This window comes from Triturus cristatus, chromosome 5_2 (assembly GCF_964204655.1).
Source record: "Triturus cristatus chromosome 5_2, aTriCri1.1, whole genome shotgun sequence".
In the NCBI taxonomy this organism is placed as follows: domain Eukaryota; kingdom Metazoa; phylum Chordata; class Amphibia; order Caudata; family Salamandridae; genus Triturus; species Triturus cristatus.
The window spans coordinates 626,736,102-626,757,309 of NC_140588.1; the positions used below are offsets into that span (position 1 = coordinate 626,736,102).

A 21,208-nucleotide genomic window follows, 5' to 3' on the forward strand; every position below is an offset into this window, starting at 1 on the left:
AAAGCCTCACTCAAGTTTATTTTTATTTCACTTTGTGCAGTTTTATATCAACTGACCACTTTGTCTATTTAAGAATAGTTTTATTCAAAGAAATTCCATATTATTATAGTCTGTATGAACCACTGATCTACTTTCATGCTTACTGTAAATACCAGGACCACTGAATCAATGTCATGAAATTTAGGCTTGCGCAAGACATGAATTCTGTATTTTTAAACTACTGAAGTTTGCTCCTAATCTCTTTGAATATTTGCTTTGTAGTTAAGCATCTTGAAATTAGTATTAACTAGTTTTAAATGCATTTCAGAAGCCCAGATTAGCATACATCAGTGCCATAACTTTTTTAAAGTAGCTGTTCCTAAGCAACAGAAATATTGAAAACAACACACACAAAAAATGATTATTTTGGTGTTAAAACTGTAGATTATCTATCCTCCAGCTACCTATGTTGAATACTAACAAGACGCTGTTGGCCAGGTTCATCAATATTTCAAGCAACACACCAAGGCAACTTCCTGCGCTGCAAACTCTGTGAAAGGGAGAGGGCAGGAATTTGCCATATTTACCAACATATGCTGCCTAGCACCAATACAGGTATGCTTGCGATGATGCAAGGTGGCCTGCATTTCAGGCAAGATTGTTTATGTCCAGGAATGGACATCTTCCTGCACAAAAATCAATTGTTAGAGGCCTTTTCCTCTTCCTACATCTGTTGTAGTGTTCAGCACACTTAGCAAGCGGAAACAACAAGGAGAAATAAGGATATTTCTTCTTCTTGTGCCTCAAATGGGAAGGCATAGCATTTTGACACATTTCAATTATTGTCAGCCTTGATAAATCTGGGAATGTGCCACTATCCATGGGTTGATGCTTGGAAACGTCCATGCTCCGCGGGCAGAGTAACAGTAGGCAATGACTTCCACTGCCTGCGTTACTCCAGATTTACCAAACTTTGCAGTGCCGCACAAGGTGCTCTTGCATTGCTTGGTGAATCTGACTTAATTATTGTTTTGCATTTATGACACCATGTGTGACACACAGGAAACATAATAGAATGATAAATCTGACCCTGTATGTGTCTTTTATCAATCTTTGTTCAGCTATCTTAAATCTTCCTGTTGTCCTTTAGTCCTTTAACCTCACAGTGCTGCTTCAAGATCCCACTCATTTGATCTAGTTAAAACACACAATAGGAACATGCAATCCAAATCAACTAGAACTGTGCTTCATCTCCTCTTTTCTCACTCTCAAAATTGCCTTTAGATCTCACATTAATATGGCAAAAAAGATCAGAATCAAGTGTAACGAACTTAGGGGCATATTATCAAGAAATGGCCTTAAAATTATCGCCATTATAGCGGCAGAAAACTGCTGCTAAAGCGGCGATAATGGGCTTGATAATATGCCCTTGAGAATTCCCATAGAAGCCCATATTCTGGTGTTAACATGGGCTTCTCTTGGAATTCTCTGTGGCATATTATCAAGCCCATTATAGCTGCTTTAGCTGCAGTTTTCTGCCGCTAAAGCGGGGATGATTTTAACGCTGTGCTTGATAATATGCCCCGTAGTCCTTCACTCCTATGCTCACTTATTATGCCTTGTTGTCTGGACTGTTTACTGTTAACTGTTTGTCTTGCCTGTATTATGTATCTCAGTCAAAACCCAGTATGCATCTAATATCCAAAAATATAACTGTCCCTTCACTCTATTGCTATGTACAGCATTTCTTGCTGAAATACTTATTTCATGCTTAATAAATAAATGAACAAATGCATTATTAGTTCTTCCATCATTGACACCCTGTTCATTTTTTCAGTTATTAGCAGATCTTGAAAACAGCCCAATGTTTGCTGATGACTTGGATTGCCAAAAATTCCTCATGGAAGCAATGAAGTATCATCTGCTTCCAGAACGAAGATCAATGTTGCAGAGCCCTAGAACCAAACCAAGAAAATCCACTGTTGGCTCCCTGTATGCAGTGGGAGGAATGGATGCCACAAAAGGTGAAGTGAGCTCAAGCTAACTAAATCTCTTAAAGCATCTGTAACTTTTCCTGTGATTGAAGTTAAAATCATTTTAACGATCTGAAGACTGTCTCAGGAGTGAAACATATCCTTAAGGTGTAATTTAGGTTTATATAACTGCAAAAGGTAAATATACAGGCACGGTGGGTTCAGGTAAGAGCAGTAGGGAGGGGCGGGGAGAAATCGACAGACAAAGGAATGGGGAAAATAAAATAAATAAAGTAATTTACCTTGCGATCTGTGCATTGCCACGGGAAGGTGGCAGGGCTGCGGGGGGCAGTGCGGGCCCCCCACATTAATTGTATATGTTTAGCTCCAGTGAGGTGACAGCCCCCCGGGAGTGCCCGTATTCATATAGTGAAGTGCTATGGGGAGATGGAGGTCCCTGGGACTGCAGGGGGGCTGCGTGGGCTCCCCTGCATTACTTTAGAAACATTTGCCCTGGGGAAGTGGCGGTCCCCGGGGTGTGGGTGTGCCGTGTGGCACCCCCAAATACATAATAAGCAATGCCCCTCGGAGGTGGCGGTCCCCAGGGCTTTCATAGGCCCTTTTCTTTACTTTGTTTTTTGGGACTCAGCGGAAGCCGAGTCCCAAGATGGTTGCCAACATGTCCTGGTTGAAGTGTAGGCAGCCAATCATAGCTCAGCATTTCCCTGCAGATGCTCGTTCTTTTTCGCAAAATCGCCGTGGCCACATATATCACTAACTATATTGTAGATGTGTTCAAAGATCTTATAGGAATTAGTATGGAAAAACACACTTCTTTTTTACACCCCTTTTTCTCAGCCCCGCTTGATGGATCACCCCAAAACTCTCCATGCCCACCAAGAATCATGGGTACACTTTTTTTAAAAAGTTTGTGAAGATTCATCAAACGGCACCAAAGATACAGGCAAGTAAAAAAACGCTTTTCGTATGGAAACATGGTCCTAACTATAACTATAGGTCACATATATGTATATATATATATTTTCTCAGCCCCTTCTTGACGAATCCCCCCGAGACTTTCAGGGTAGGAACGGAGCGGAGCGCCCCACCTATTTTGAAATTTTTCACGAGGATTCGTCAACCTGCGCCAAAGTTATTCCAAATAGAATGTTGCGGATTTCCTATGGAAACACGGTCCTAACTATAACTATCTACTGGCGACCGCCAGTAGATAATATATATATATATATTCACTGAAAAAACCATAGGTTTCACACAGGTTATAGTTAGCGGAAATTTTACTGATAAAAAACCAATGAAATTTCCCCGTTATAGTTAGTGCAGGCAACTATAACTCACGCGACCGCAATCCTCTGCTGATGCTAATACTGTATTTAGACACTTATTTACCCATGTCTTCTTCCATACATTTTTAGCTATACATATATTACAAATATTTTCTTTTCATAAAGACACATATGTCATCAGCAGAAGATTGCGGTCGCGTGAGTTATAGTTGCCTGCACTAACTATAACGGGGAAATTTCATTGGTTTTTTATCAGTAAAATTTCCGCTAACTATAACCTGTGTGAAACCTATGGTTTTTTCAGTGAATTTGCAAGGTTTTTTAAATGCTAATTCCTAACTATAACGTGTGTGAAACCTATGGTTTTTTCAGTGAATTTGTACGGTTTTTTAAATGCTAAGTCACTTTACGCCATTCGTGGCGTGAGCGCCCACTTAACGCAGTTTGTTCCGTTCGCGCACGGTGCGCTTCGCGCACCGTGCGCGCACAGTTTGCACGCGGTGCGCTTTGCGCACCGCGCGCCCACTTTACGCAGTTAGTGCCGTGCACGCACGATGGGCATGCGGTGCACTACGCGCACCGCGTGCCCACGTTACGCTAGATGGACCATGTACGCACGATGCGCTTCGCGCACCGTGCGCACATGGAGGACATATGATGCACTTCGTTTTTAAAGGTAATATTTTAATTTTTCGCAGTAGTTATAAGCCATGCACAAATGGTGCCCTTTGGGCACCATTTGCACACGGGGTGGAGAGAGTGTGGATAATTTTTTTTTTTTATATTTTTTTTTTTAATCTTTTCGTTTTTTACTTATCTGATAAGCCATGCACAATTGGTGACCTTCGGTCACCAATTGCACACGGGGGGGGGTTAGTGTGGATATTTTAGTTTTTTTTTAAAAATTTTACCGTACGCGTACGGTAAGCGTAATCGGCGAAATTAGCGAAAAAATAAAAATTCCGTTTTTGGCCTTGGGGGATCTTTGGGGACTCCCTGTACATGGCTATGTGTGTGGGAGCTGTCAAAACAGCCCCTTTAAATGTTTTTGTGCTTTGTTCGTTAATCATCTCTCTCAGTGCGAGAGAGAAAATGGCAGCCGCCGCTTCCTGGTTTCGGCCGATTCGAATGTTTACTAAGATCTAAGAGCCAATCATAATCGCGCTCGCGCACGCCACCGTACGCGTATGGTCAGCGTACCGTAAGCGCACCGTAAGCTGGCTCAGATATATATATTGATTTAAAGGCTATTTTCTCAGAATCTACTGAACAGATTTACACCAAACCTACAAAAGGCACTTCCTTGACCTGAGGACTACCTCTCTGCCAAATTTCTAGTAATTCTGTTCAGCCGTTCGGGCTGTAGCCCTGTCTAAAGGTCCTATGGAAAAATGCATGGGAAAAACGCGTTTTGGGACCCCCCTTTTATCTCAGCCCCCGCTTGACGAATCCCCCCCAGACTTTCAGGGTAGGAGCGGAGCGTAGCGCCCCACCTATTTTGAAACATTCGCGAGGATTCGTCGACCAGCGCCAAAGTTATTCAAAATAGAATGTTGCGGATTTCCTATGGAAACGTGGTCCTAACTATAACTACCTACTGGCGACCGCCAGTAGGTAATATATGTATATATGTATATGTATATGTATGTGTATATATGTGTATACATATGTATGCGTATATATGTATGTATGTATGTGTGTTTATATATATTCACTTAAAAATCCATAGGTTTCACACATGTTATAGTTAGCTGGACATTTCCCTCGTAAAAAACCAATGAAATTCCCCCATTATAGTTAGTGCAGGCAACTATAACTCACGCGACCGCAATCCTCTGCTGATGACGTCAGATATTACATCACTGTATTTAGACACCTATTTACCCATGTCTTCTTCCATTAATCTTTAGCTATACATTACAAATATTTATTTTTCAGAAAGACACATATTTAATCAGTGATGTAATATCTGACGTCATCAGCAGAGGATTGCGGTCGCGTGAGTTATAGTTGCCTGCACTAACTATAACGGGGGAATTTCATTGTTTTTTTACGAGGGAAATGTCCAGCTAACTATAACATATGTGAAACCTATGGATTTTTAAGTGAATTTGCAAGGTTTTTTAAATGCTAATTCCTAACTATAACGTGTGTGAAACCTATGGTTTTTTAAGTGAATTTGTACGGTTTTTTAAATGCTAAGTTATGTATTTATTAATATTTTTTTTTTCAGGTTCTTCACCGTGCGTGCACCGTGCGCGCACCGTGCGCGCGCTGTGGGCGCTCGGTGTGCTACGCGCACCGAGCACCCACGATGCGTTGTCCGTGCCGTGCACGCACAGTGCGCGCACCCCGTGCATTTTCGAAAAAAAAAATGTTTTTTACATCCTTGGGGGTCCTTCAGTGACCCCCTGACAAAGGCTAGGGGGTCAGGAACTGTCCACCCTGCCCCCTTTTCACATTCTCCACCTTTGTTTTTCACTGACTCAGACTGCGAGAGACAAAATGGCGGCCGACACTTCCTGATTTCGACCGACTGGAATGTTTACTGTCATGTAACCACCAATCAGAATTACGCTCGCGCACGTCAGCGTGCGCGTACGGTATGCTTACCGTACGCGCACGGTGCGCGCCTATAGATATATATGTAGTTTTAACTGAAATTTTCTCAGGAACTACTGAACAGATTGACTCCAGATATTCAAAAGGCACATCCCTGACCTGAGGACTTTCTCTTTGCCAAATTTCAAATAATTCTGTTCAGCCGTTCGGGCTGTACCTTGGACTAAAGGTCCCTATGGAAAAATGCATGGGGAAACCGCGTTTTGGGACCCCCCTTTTTTCTTGGCCCCCGCTTGACTAATCACCCCGAGACTTTCAGGGTAGGAGCGGACCGGAGCGCCCCACCTATTTTGAAAAATTTGCGAGGATTCGTCAACCGGCGCCAAAGTTATTCAAAATAGAATTTTCAGATTTCCTATGGAAACACGGTCCTAACTATAACTATCTACTGGCGACCGCCAGTAAATAATATGTATGTGTACATATATATGCACATTCATACATACAAATATAAATTAATATATTATGAAGCAAAATAAATGTAGACAAATAATAAATATAAAACTCTTTCTCAAAATGTAATATGTGAATGATCTGATCAACAAATTTAAATAAACTAACAATTAATTAAAAGACAACAAATATGTAACATAATTTATGAATTGCATAATTTATATAACTATCAATTAATATTTTAATTAACATAAAACTATTTAAAATAAAAAATATATATATTTCGAATATCACCTCACCTTAATCTCCTACAACCCCAATAACCTTCTCATAAATCACAAATTTCTAATTAAATTGTAAAAAAATAAAATTTCCCATCAAAATGTCAAATTATACTAAAAACATGTATTATCATAATACTGTATTTAATAATAATGAATACCTGATATATACATAATTAAAAAAGCAATATTTCATACAACTGGAGAAGAGAAAACAATATTATACACAACAATATTTTAAAAAAGAGATTATATACCTAGAAAATAATATTCTTACCTTCGATATTCTGCACCACTATATTTTTGAGTTACCCATATTTTTGACACAATATTTTTGTATCACAATATTTTGCCTTCAATATTTTGGTGGATACTTTACTGATGCAGACAATTTGTCAATTTTACATAGTGCCAGTTTTCCATATTGCCCATCAGGCTATGGGCCTGATTCAGAGTTCGCCGAACTGGATACTCCATCACAAACGTGAAGGATATCCCTCCCATCGGCCGTACTACAAGAGCCATAGGATGTAATGCACTTATAATTTGGCAGACAGGATATCCGTCACTATTGTGACAATGCATCCCTTCTCCCGAACTATCAGTCCCTAAATCACTAACCAGGGTGGGAAAGGGATAGGTTTGGGGGTACACAGATATATTGCAGCACCCTTGTTGTCCTGCAAAGTTACCCCGGCTAGCATAGGGGGATTAATATTCCATGGGGGTGTTGAGAAGCGGTCACTTTGAAGACAACGTTTTCAAAAGGGTGTTTTTGCACATTCCTACCATGAGTACTGGACCGGATGGCCCACCACTCAGACAACCCTCCGGGATGTGCAAAGCGGGCAACAAATATGACGCTCAATATATACGTTAATATTCGTGGCATATTTCTTTGTATTCTGTGAACCTTTAAGCATGCGCACATCCGTGCACACCACAGTCATATCAAGGTCTGAGCTGCCCAGTATTACTTTATTTTCCGTGAATCGGACCGAGAGCCTCCTGACGCTGCTGCTTTCCACGCTAACAGCAGACAAGCGGCCGACACTGCATCCTCTGAAATAGCTGAAGGTTATTTCTTAGGACAGCATTCGGAGTTTCGCGACCCAGGTTGCCGGCCCCACGAAGCACAATGACAGACTGACAAACACAATCAATGAAATGTCACCTCGCAGTGCCTCGCTGCAGTCTGCAGCGTCCCCGTACACCTTGCTCTGAATTATACATACCCACGGCACTCAATACCGCTCAGACGAGACAGCTCTTAAGACCCAGCGCGACAGTGACCCGCGGTGAATGCCCTCCGACTCCGAGAGAGGGATACCTCTTATTCCCCTGTCTGCTGCTCTTCATGAGTGGAGCCGGTGCTAGGAAGCCTGTTAATTAATCTTCTCAAACGCCGTCACCTTACACCTCCGGAGCAGGAGCCTGCAAATGCAATTATTACAAACACTGTCGAACAGCTCCACAGACCCTTCCTCGTGGGAGACGAGATGCGATTATTAACTGCAAGTCTGGTGACACGGCACTATATTACACACTGCCGTGGGGAGGAGCAGTTAGTTCAGGCTTCCCACAGAATACATGGGGGCAGATTTATGAGCCCCTTGCGCCACTTTTGCGTCACTTTTAACATGGGAAAAGTGACGCAAGGGGCTCATAAATCTGCCCCATGGTGTTCATTTTTTTAGCAGAAAAAACTTTTGGGTGACTTGTGAATAGGCTACTGGGTGTATATGCAGCTGTGCACGTGCCGTGTATAGCCTGTGTGCAAGTTTGGGAGCTCTAAACCTCCTTGCACAAAGGAGGGAATTCCTGTCCACATGCAATAGACAGATCGCGCCTGGACTGGATGTAGCGAAATGGTCCATGTTATTTGACGCCAGTGGCGAGTGGCAGTGATGCGTCAATCAATGCGTTACACTCCTTTGTACTGCATTCTGGAGGATACTTGTCGTCAGGTTCTTTTCAACGTTTGTCATTGAACGTAGGTTTCAATAAACTGCTTGAAGACGTCCTTCTCCCCCTTTCCATGAGTGTGTACCATGGGTTCACCTTCACGGCTCGCACCTTTGCAACCTCCTCAAACTTGCGTTTCTACTCCAAGTCATTGTGGCTAACACCCGCAACCTCAGGGGAAAAACTGACAGCCGTCGAACATATTTCCATACCCCTCTGTTTGTGCTCCCTGTTTATGCATATTATAATTGAATTTATATAGCGCTTATTATCTCTGCCGAAGCATCAGAAGCGCTTTTTGGCGAGTAGCACGCTACTCCGGAACCCGAAAAGGATCTGTGATGGGTTAGCACAGGGAAATAAGTGTTAGTCTGAGTGGTGGACATGCGAGTCTGTTAGTTGGATCGATTAGGGCAATGGAGGGATAGAAGAGGGAAAAGTGCAGATATCTGGACTAGAGGCTCTGAGAGTTGGCCCAACAGGCAATAGGCAAGAAACAGCCACATGGTTCAGTGGAAAAGCAGAGAGAGATCCAAAGCCTGAAACAAACTTTGATGTGTAAGAACTTAGAAAAAAGGTCTGAGGGCTGCTAACACATTATCAGTCACCACCACTCTCCTCCCTGCCTTCCTCGCTAGAACGGCTGGAACTACGGCTCCTTCTTTTCCTTTTACCCAGCAGTGTTAGACTTGGAGAAAGAACTCCTCGATGACACCTGAGAAACCATTAAGTAGTCCAATTGTATTCCCATTTTAGATGTAGGGCTAATTCTGAAAATATGTAAGAGTACATAAAAATAATTACTGCATGAATACGTTTGCACTTACCCCAAAATGCCTTTGTGTATAGACCCCGAGAATCTAGACCAATTGAATCCTGCCCGCCTGGTCGAGGTGAATATACTCAGAATACGCCTGGCTGACAATTCGTGTTCAAGTTGTCTATCACTGGAGAGTGACTCCAGAACACATGCAGTTGTGTGCATTTCTCCGGAGAGAGTTAACTGTGAACTGTGTGATCCTATATTATTTAGAGACCCGTAGCAATTTATCAATAGAAAGCTGCATACTTTAGAGTTCAAAGGTGAGCGTGGGAAATGTGATTAGGAGGAAATGAATGCATGCGAGAGCGTTGGAAATGCATACAGATGCAGGCTTCTTGTTACATATTTGATCAAACGCACACTTCACATTGTTAGACAAAGCTCATAACGCTCAACACAGCTTCACACGTTCAACGGCAGACTTCTGAGTAAGTACCCAGAGGTCCCATCCTCCTTCTCCAGAGAGGCATCCGACAGAGTTGCTGCTCTCCCCCACCTTATAAATGCCCAGTGGTGGCACCACTATCCACAAGGATCAGGTCCTGAACAGACCTTAAATACATCCATTTCACCAGGGAAAACAAGCACAGTGCTTTGCGCGGATGAGGTGTCTTTGGATTTCCTTCATTGACACTCAACTGCTCCCCACCACCAGTTCTCAAATGATTTAATTTTATAATATTATTTTTTGCCAGCGGATATATTTACAACCAATAAAGTATTGCATTTAAATGACACTCTATAAATGTTTGATAAAGAATTTTAAAGAAATCTTTAAACAAATACAACTAAATGCTTTATAGCATTTACACAGCTAAACCATCTTGTTATAACCTGAAAGCAAAATAGCATATTTAATTCTAAAATTAGAACTGACCTACTTAATGCCTGTTCCTCAGTGCCTCGTTTAAATGGCATAGGCTTATGCTACCTACATTGGAATTTCAAAAATAGACAAAAGTAATGAGACAGCTATTTGAGAAAAATGTGCATAGTGAAGAACTGATACAGTTCACAAATTCACAATACTATAATTATATGCAGCAAGCAAGAAATATTTCTAAAGCAGTGCAAATATTAGATATAATAATCTGATCATTAGGTATACGAATCAATTAGAATACAGTTATCAGCAGAAGACAACACATGTCCGGTAGAGCTCAAAAGGATCTAATAATGTCACCTTTTAAAAAGGAGAAGCAAGATGGTGGCCGTGTAAATGGACACACTTGCGATCTTCTCTCCACTGGAGCACGTCTGGCTGTTATGGGGTTAAAAGGAGGCACCCGGCGGAATTCACTGTTTAGATATGAACTGAGGGAACGGCTGTAACACATGGAGGTTGGCTTGCTGGATCAAGGAAGCAAGCGGGCTAACCTCGGTGAATTTGTTGGCGTGGCAGGAGCAAGGACTGCAGCACCAGTAGGAGAAGTGGATGGACGCAGTCTCATGGGAAACAGTGTTGCCAGATTTTGAGACCCATCAGAAGCCGAAAGCTGTCCAAGTAAAAGCCCAAATTCAGCCCAACACAGACCAGTATCAGTCCAAAAAAAGAGCCCAAAGGTGCAACCCTCAAAATATGCAAAAATAGCCTTCAGGAAACCTTTAAGGATAATTCTAAAGTCTATTCAATATACATATAGTTGGTGAGGGACAATGGGCACCAATGGACTTCTGCAATCATGCACACATTCTATGAAAACATTCATTTATTTGGAAGACCAGTCCCCACTGTAACCTACTTGGTATACACAGTTTTGTCAGCAATTCACAGCTATAGGGGATTTCTGAATTATTTCTAGATTATTTTCAACAGCCGAATATTTTATGTGTGCAGTTTCTGTTAGTCAAAAACAAAGTCATGGTTATTAAAAAAGGGGTAAAAATGTCCAATGCCAAATTTCTATACTTCTAAAAAGATCACAATCAAACCCCATAAAGCATTTCTCAAAGACAGCGCTCCTCTATCCCTTTGAATCTTTCAATAGCAATAAGGTACATTTTAAGGAAATGTTACATTTATTTTTTGGGGACTTGCAATACCTCACCTGAGAACGCTGCTTAGGTCGTGACTACTCTCTGCACCACTTTTTTATTTCCAGCAAGCAGGGGTGTTCTGTTACACAGACACTGAAGCCAAACCAACAACTGAATTAATTTGTCCAAAAATCACATTAAGGTTATTAATTATCTAGTTGATGATGAATGGACTTAACTAGTGTGTTCAAGATGACCATTTAGGCCCTAGCAGCTAAGAAGGCGAGGGAGGAAGCAGCACACTAGAAGCTGTACACTAATGTAGTAACACAAGATGCTGTTAGTGACCTGATACAGCACTATGAGCCTGAGAGACTCATTAGCCTGACAAGATGCGCAATATGTGCACAATATCTCACCTCATATTGCATTATGACTAATGGCAATCGTTTTGGGTTTTATCAAGTGAGTTCTGAGATTACTCTGATTTTTCAGTCTGTACGTGTAACTACATGTCCCAGGATGCAAAGCACTCTTGGCTAACAGCCAGAGACGGCTGCACAGGTGGAGCTTGACATGGATATGACACATTATCCAACGAACGCACATCCACACACTTGGCTGTTTTGCTTTCCCCAATTTTGACTTTTCCCTGCTTCCGGCAACAGACTCAAATTGCTGTTTTATTAAAACATACTTGACTACACGGCCACCTCTTTTTCACATGTACATCCTATCACAGCAGTAAAATGCAAATGTTGTAATCTAAGCATCATACACGCCCTTTGGAAACCGTATCATCCACTGTACCATGCACGTCGAAGCTACTGTGTGTGGGAGATTGAGGTAATCTGAAAGAAGCATACATGGCCCTCCCTAATTATTTGCTATTCTCTCCAGGCCATTTTAAACTATGGGGCGTATTCACAAGGAGCGACGGTTTTTAGGCGAAAGCATCCGTTGTAAAGATTGCCACTTCTGTTAGCGATAATTATATGCAGGAGAGGCGTTCCATGCAAAAACAGCCACAATCCCCACTACTCCATATTCACAAGGGGATCCCTGAAGTTCTGAAGACCAAACACACTGTCTCTAATTGCAGCTAGGGCCAGCTACTTGAGACCAGAAAATAGCTGGGCTTGAAAATGGGGATAACACTTAGGGCCTCATCTCAGCAGGTTTTGGCGCTGGACAGCACTGCAAGCAATGTTGCAGTGCTGCCCTGCGATAAAAATACAGTGCAGGAATGTGCACCATCAATAAGATAGTGTGCATTCCTGGGCCCCAGTCATGAAAAGTGTTTCAGCGCTGTGACAAGAAAGCGTTGCAACACTACTCACTATGCCCTTCTTGCGCCAGCATGGATGCGCTGTATTCACTGGACAACACTCCATGATGCAAGTAATGACAGATACATCAGGAATCCTGACGTATCTGTCTGCGCTAAAGTCACGCATTGCTGCAGTCATGTCACAACCATGACGCAACTCCTTCAATGAATGGGGCCAGCCTATTCCTGTGGCACTACGTCACCCTCACACCTGCAGTCAGGCAGACAGAGGGTACTGACACGGTGCCGTTAATGAGGGGTGCCCAAATGTCGGCGCTGTTGGAGATCCATCGGTGGTGGTTGCGCGCTGCGGTGTTATCGTTTGGAAGCATTGGGGGAGTGTTGGTGCGGAGGGAGTTGACGAGACCTTCTTCGGTGGCCTTGATCCAGCTGCGAGGGGGTGCGATGATGGCAGTGGCATCCGGTGGACAAGGTGAAGACGTAATGTTACCAATGATGGTCGGTCCAGAAGAGTCCGGTGTTGTGGCTGTATTTGAAGATCCCGCTGGCGGCGGTGATGTGCTCGACCTTGTGTCCTGCTATGTGGCTTGTTGAGGTGACTTGCTGCTTGTGTCTGATGTAGGAGACCTTCCCCAGGAGGGGGTGATGTCCTGGTCACTGGGGTTGTCCAGGTGGAACATGAGTTAACCTAGTAGGATGTTGTCTGTGGATGAGAGACCCTGGGGTGCAATGGGGTCTACAATGGTATTGGAGAATGGGGGGCCATGGCCCGGGGTGCCTGCACATGAGGGTGCCGCAGAGGATGTGCTTGGGCTTGGTCTGGATCCCGGAGTTCACCCTTGGGTCATTAGAGAGCGTGGTCAGTTGGAGTGTGCTTCTGTAGGTGATGGCAATGCCTCCTCCATGATGCTCGGGATGCTCCTTGCGAGTGATACTGCAGCCGTCAGTGATGGCGATGTCTGGTCCGGATCAGAGGTTGGTCCTGGCAGGCGAGGTGGCGTCCAGGGTTTATGGCGAGGAGGGTGCTGGCGTCATAGCGGTGGAGTGTCCAAGAGGAAGGCTCCTTGGTGCAGAGCGCGATCCAGGGGTAGACGTATGCAAGCGGCGTAGCCTATGGGTTGCCTTTGGCATGGGCGATGACCATTACAATGCAGGCAGTACATCGTTAACAACGCAACTCCGACAACGCAGGTGCCTTTACATCGCATTTGATTACAACGCATTGTTAGGTCAGTAATGGGGTAATGTAAAGTGTTTCGGGTGGGAATGGGTTTCGGATGTAAAATATGGAAAGTGGGGAGTGGTGGGGTGTGTTTTGGGGTAAAATATGGAAATTGGGGTAAGTTTTGGGGTAAAATATTGAAATTAGGGTGTCTTTTGGGGTAAGAAATGGAAATTGGATGTGATTGGGGTAAAACATTGAAATTGGGGTGAGTTTTGGAGTAAAACATGGAAATTGGGGTATGCATTTGGGTCAAATCTGATTTTTGGGTGTGTTATGGGGGCTCAAAAAGGAATTCCAGGGTTCACGGTTGGGTTTGGGGTGCGAAGGTTAGTTTTGGGTTTCACTCACTGAAGTGGGAATAGTGATATTAATGCCTCCGCTATACAACACCTACTCTACTGTTGCAATGTGCCTAGTATTAGTATGCATTGGAATGAAATGCGATGTTATAGCATGCGTCGCAACTACTTATGGTACGCCTGCTGTGCATGGGTGCACATAGGCTGCCATTGAGAAGTGGTGGGGGTGGGCTGGACAGCTGTGAGGTGGTAAACACTGGAAAGAACACTGGATGGGGCGTGGAAGCAGGGATGTGTGTGTTAGTGGGTTTTGTAAAATTTTTATGAGGAAAGTCTTACCTCGATGTCGGGTCCCGTGTCTTCATAGCTCCTTCTCTCCTGCGTCTGCTTCCACGAAAAGGAAGTAGGCAGCCAGTCTCCCTTCCTGTGTCGATCACAATGCTGCGATGAGGCGGTGAGATTGGTAATTGGCAATGGGACAAGTCATGCAGCCAGGGGCCGGAGCGGTGGGCATGTTCTCCATGTAGGTTATAATGCAACCTGCATTGCGAACAGGGAAGTGCGCAGGACTGCTTTGGGCAGACTGAGTGGGCCGGCCAAAAAGTCACTGCGCACTTGAGTGGGCATGCCAATCCGCCTATGCTCTGCTCCGTGTTTGGAGCAGTCCTATCCACCCTCCGACCCCCTGAAGATACATAGTATGATTACATCAGTCAGTTATCCCTTGTTTTTCCATTTTGAATCTGTTTTTTTGGCTTCTCTGAGCCCACGCTTCCCACTTTGAGCTGCTGCTGCCCCTGTGGCCCCGTTTCCCTGTCCTCGCCCGTTGCCGCCTCCAAGCTGATCGTTCCTCGCCTCTCCCCTACTAAATGGCGGCTACTGCACGGTCATGTGCAGCGGGCCCACCAAAGGCGTGCCTAAGGCAAGCCCGTCTGTGCCCGTCCGTAACTCAACTGTGACCAGCACCAGAAACCCTGGATCTCGAGCCACGCACTGCTACAGCACAGCCACCCTCCACGCACTCATCCCCGGTAGACTACCAACAGGCCTCACCAAACACAACCCACGGCCAGTTCTCCTGCCTCCACTGCCGTCAGACCTTAACCACCACCCCGGCCTCCAACACAGCTGACAGCTGCTTGAAGCTCAACGCCGAGAAGACAGAAGTCCTTGTCCTTGAAACCACCCCTTCAGCATGGGACAACACCTGGTGGCCGACCACCCTCGGAAGCCCACCTACCCCCTCGGACCATGCCAAAATCCTCGGCTTCATACTCGACTCATCCCTCACCATGAACCAACAGGTCAACGCCATCACCTCCAGCTGCTTCAACACCCTCTGCATCCTCCACCAGACCTTCAAATGGATCCCCCCGGAGTCACGGAAGGCAGTCACTCATGCACTCATCACCAGCAGACTGGACCATGGAAACACACTCTACTCCGGCATTAACAAGTAGCTACTCTGCAAACTCCAGACATTACAGAACACCGCTGCCAGACTTGTCCTCCGCATATCCCGGCACGAACACATCAGCCAACACCTACGAAGACTCCACTGGCTCCCCGTGGAGAAAAGAGTCACCTTCTAAGTCCTCACTCACACCCACAAATGCCTACACAACAACGGACCCAAATACCCCAATGACAGAATCAACTTCCACGTACCCAAAAGAAACCTCCGATCTTCCAACCTCGCACTGGCCAAAACCCCACACGTCCACAGAGCCAGAGCAGGTGGAAGATCCTTCTCCAACATTGCAACCTAGACCTGGAACGAGCTACCGGCTGACATAAGACGCGTCCCCTCCCTGAACACCTTCAGGAAGACCCTCAAGACATGGCTCTTTGGCTAGTGGAAGTGCCGCCACTGGGGGTGCGTCATCTACGTGTGATAGGCCTGAGCGGCTCGCCCCCCGACCCACCTGTGTTATGCATCCAACCTTCTCCTTACCTGGACATTGACATAGTGGCGCAATCAACTGCACTCTCTCCCAATCTGTGACTCAGCCAGCAGGTTCCTCAGTCAGGTGAGATTTCACTAGGCTGGATACAGCAGTTGCCGTCTAGTCTGCTGGTGGACCTCCCGATACACTTGAAGCAGCAGGGCCCCCTTAGGCGTGAAGTTGCAGCGCTCACGCCACACAAATTCGGCATAGCACAGGGGCCTCACCGTCCACAGCATACGGCCAGTCCAACATCATCGGGTCTGTGATGCAGGGATACGGCACACAGCATTCATTATCCCCTTCGTGCACCCCTGTGTAGTGGTGAATCGTAGTATGCGATGCGTACCTCCCTACCTCGGTGCGCAGGAGCGCCTCTAGCATTACCAGCTCCAAGGGTCACAAGGCAGTCTTCTCACACAGGTCAGCAACGTGTCTCCATGTGCCCTGTCAGACTTCACCACAAGGTACGGGCGATCGTCGTGCCCCAATGTCTACCGCCAAAGCTCATCAGCTCCACAGCTCCTCCACATACCCCTCCAGACGCTGGTCCAGCAAGGCATCCAGGCTCCAGAGGCAGGTCTAGCGAGGCAACCAGGTTCCAGGTGCAGGTCCAGTGAGGCATCCAAGCTCCAGGTGCAGGTCCAGCAAGGCAGCCATGCTCCAGTCGCAGCTCCAGCAAGGCATCCAGGCTCCAGGCGCAGTTCCAGCAAGGCATTTAGGAGCCAGATGCAGGTCCAGCGAGGCATCAAGGCTCTCATCCTGGTCATCCTGGATGTTGGGTGACTTGCAGGGGTTGTTTTATGTGTGCTGCACTTGGCCCTGGCTGCTCCATTCTGCATTTCATTGGTTTGTATGCTTATTTTATACTGGAGGTTGACTGATAGGCCATTTTTTGCATTAGAGACAAAAAATATCACGTTGGGCTGACTAACGTGAGTTTTTTTGCCGCTAATGGGCCTATTGATAGTTTTTGCCCGTTAACGCTGGATTTCCTATCCCTATCGCGCTGATGTTAGCAGCAGTTTTCACCGCTGTTCCCTGACACTATCGCCATGTAGCAAAGGCTTGTTAATACACTGCTAACATGGTGATAGTTTTCAAGGTTAGGCGGCGATAAAAAAACTGCTGCTAACTGGCATTGCGATAGGTATCGCCAGTCCTTGAGAATATCCCCCTGTGTGTTTCCATTGCTCTCTGTTTGCCACTGCCGCCTTGGAAATAGACTTTATTGCTTCTCTGGAGCTGGCTGGCATCGCAAACTTTTAGGTGCACCTCACCAGCATTATGTCCCAGCAGCCTGTAACTTAAAGATTTTTGCAGTGGAGCGTAAGCAGGAGTTCGGGTGCGTACGCTTCTGTACATGGCACAAAGTTGTTTAATAGATCATTGGTATGTGTGTGTGTGTGCATGTGTGTTCCAAAGCAAAATGCTGTTTCCCTAAATGTTCTTTTCGTTTTAACAGCAAATACTTAAATGTAGTATAACTTCATCACAGAATTTGCTTGCTAGCATTTTACCACAACCCTGAGATAGAGATTCAGGAGTGGATTTGTAATTTGATAACATTTATTTTAATTCAACACATTTTTTGAGCTTGTACATGTTTCGATGTGTCAGTTTTAGTATTTTAAATAGCTTATCCTAAACTAAATATAATTCTTAAATGTTTATTTAAAACTGATGCATCCCCTGTTCTGGTCCTGAGTTCTATTAAGCGGAACAGATGCATCAATCTTGCTAGGACACACTTGGAATACAATTCCAATTACTGGTTTTGGGCCAAGTAAAAGGTTTCAGTTAAAACAGAAGTTTCCAACTAGCAGTGTCCAACTATGTTTTTTTTTTACCATGTATCTTACCTGACTTTTATCACTTGGAAATGATGGGACCCACAGTAGCAAGCTGAGCCAGACAAGATCTGCTCACACCATAAGGAAATCCAATAAGAAAGAGGCCTGCGCCTGGAGATCACAGTGGTCTATTCACTCTGGGGGCAGACCAGCGACATTTAGTAGAGCTGTCATAGGTAGTGCTTTCACGCTATGAATGATTGACGGCCCTGATCTGGTAAGCCCAGGAGCTCTGCAGTACTTTGATTGGTTTATAAAACAATGGCCTATCAAGCCAGCGTGAGGGAGGTATCAATCAAGGCAAACAGACAAAGCCCCACTGGCTATGGATTCATCTATTTTTCACACCACAGTACATTATTCCTTTTTGTGAATCAATATGTCTCCTATTTCATTTTATTGCCATTGTCTTTTTTCACACCATTACCTCATTTCACCTATTCAAAGCCGGAGTTGCTGCCATGAGGGGAATGGCTCCTACCTGCAGCCAAATACCGTGAGGGGAACGGCCATCACTGGTTGCCAAGTGCCGTGAGGGGAATGGCTCAACTCCATTTCCCAGCACCCCCAACGCCACCGTGGCGCTGCAGCCGCGCCCGGAGGCGCGATTTAAGCACCGCCCACCACCCGCAGCGCGGGCACCGCCCACAGAGCAGGACGCATGCGTGGGTGTGCCCGGGCAAAGCCCGGGACAAGGGCGGGCACGTCTGCACCCATCCTAGACCGGACGAGACTGGGCTGGGCCACCCCCCTTTCCTATTTTACACAGATGACGACTTGTTGGGGCACCGAGAAACCAAGGTCAGTGCATCCATAAGTGAAAAGTGCCTGCCCCCCCTCATAAAGTTAATAACTAACCTATGTACTGTCTAGACCCCTTGCATGCAATCATGGGTAAATGTACCCCCCAAGCTAACGGATCTACCACCCGGTGAAGAGCTACACCGGCACAACCCACCGCAATCCTCAAAATGCTCCAACAAGCAATTGGAGCTGTTTCCTCAGAAATTGAGTGCATAGAGAGGCGTCTCTCTCTAACACCCATCCTAGCTCCAAGCCCCTCCCCTCCTGATTTAAGGTCGGTGTCTCCAGCTCCATCACCCACCGTAACCCCAGACCCAAATCCCCCAAGAACACGAGCTCAGACCGGAGCTAGTTATGCTCCTAAGCCTTCCGTGGGGAACAGATGAAAGAAGAAAGGGGGGACAAATAAACAGAAATCCAACATCACGCACAAGGGAACCAAGAGGAACAAACAAGCTCCCGATACGATAACAATCAATACTCAAGGGGAACCAGGAACAGGCGAAAAGTCGCAGATGATCTCTGAGCAACCCCTGTGGGTGTCAAAATTGGTGTCGGACTTTAAAGTTCATTTTAGATTGGTGGTAAAAGATTAACTTGATGCTCTAACAGCTCGAATTGACAATTTATAGACAATGGTGGACCACTGGGTGGGCAAAGCAGATCATATTTTCAATACAACTGAGACTACCAAATCCCTTGTTACAGAGCTGGCCCTGCACCCAAATAAGGCAGCTACAACTGATCTAGACCTATTGTCCGTCCCCGCTAGATCTAACATCATTACCCATGGGAATGTAGCTCCGGTAATTAGAATGCCCCCCACACAGAGCTTGAATCCAGCTAATCTTCAGAAAAGGCCGCCCAGCCATCCCCCCTCGAACCCGTAAATAGGGTACCACCACCCACACCACGTCCACCTGTCCTACAACAAATTATTAAAACTAATGAAGTCGGTGAGAGGTCTTCTGCACATATAAAATAAAATCTAGGGAAGTTCAACCTATACTACCATGTATTAATCTGCCCCCAGCTTCTACCCCCTATGTCATCGTGCTAGCCGGAGTTCCCAAGTTGGAAAGGGGGCAAGAGGAATCTCAATCTGAAGTCAAAATTAAATGTATACATTGGTTATCCAAACATAGGCACTTCCCCTACAAAGATTTACATAAAATCATACTTACACATAGGGTAAGCTGGTTGGGGTGGAAGCGAAAGGACTGCATAGTGATCAACTTCAGGGATCCCCGGGCTGTCCAATACATTCTGGACTGGGACTACCGTAGGGAGGCTGGGGGTATTTGTGCCTTGCCCTTGGGATACTTCCACCCTCCTAGGATAATGTCACATAATATGGGAAGTAAGGCCAACGATTGGGGAATGAGTGACCTGGGCGGCTCTTTGCCGTGATTAGGCAGGGACCGACCAACCTCTTGGATATACAATCTCCCCGTTTCCAACAGATTTAGCTGTCTAGATTCGGTAGACTGACTAAGGCCCAAAATTACCTCCCATGAAAGGCCCAGTGATAATCTAGAGACCAGACTGAGAAATCTGTATCAGGGTGGGCCAGTGCAAAAGGAGGGATATGGAAGGCAGCAGAGTGACAGGGATCAGACGTTAGAGGCCACCCCATTAGACTCCACCTCTATTCTACCTAGCAATACAAATTCGGCCCATGAATGCTGTCCCAGAGGAGAGGAGGGGTCTACAGTCATACACCAGACTCAATCAAGGGCAAGTTCCATCTCCCATGCCCCTCTAGCTTTAGATTTTACAGCTGGATTGTCTAGCTCACAAATATTGTCTTGGAATATAGCAGGACTCAATTCGAAACTGCATCTCCCAGACTGGGGGGCGTTCATAGATTTACATGATCTTTGCATGTTCCAGGAAACATGGTCAAGGGCAGACACACACAGATTAGGCTACTCGTCGTTTAGTATCCCAGCAGTCCAGGGGGCTAGGGGGAGACCCTCTGGGGGACTGTATATCTGGGTTGGTGTGGTTGTAAGGCTAAACAGATACACACTTCTTCTCTTGACATCTTGTGTGTCCTTCTCGCCTTTCCTAACTCGATTAGGATTGCTTTGATTAATGTGTACTCTCGACCAGTTTGTTATGGGAAATCCTTGCACACCCTTGACTGCCTGACTTAATTTCTCCCAACTATACCAGAGAAATTTTGGGTCATCTTAGTCGGGGACTTTAATTGTCAATTTGAGCCCTTGAATGGTTTATCTACAAGCATCACAAGTGAGGAGGACTCAGTTTGGGCAATCCCTGAGCCTAATATTGCTCCGATACGGGCGTGGACTCCTCTGGTTCTACAAATGAATGCACTCATATTAAGCAATTCGTTGAGAGCCTGTAATGGTTGATTGCCATCCGATAGTCCAGGGAATTTCACCTTTAATAGACTTGACCAGGCATCAATCTTGGACTACATGCTGGTGGATGTCAGACTCTG

At 45.4% G+C, this 21,208-nt stretch overlaps 1 protein-coding gene across 1 annotated transcript in view; it reads left to right on the forward strand.

Annotated features, from left to right (window-relative positions):
* The window catches only part of KLHL4 (kelch like family member 4), an 826,871-nt gene that overhangs the window by 656,641 nt on the left and 149,022 nt on the right, over positions 1-21,208 (forward strand). Inside the window, exon 6 of the mRNA XM_085607742.1 lies at positions 1,817-2,003. Coding sequence (XP_085463868.1) covers positions 1,817-2,003 — 187 coding nt within the window. The remainder of the gene's footprint in view (positions 1-1,816; positions 2,004-21,208) is intronic.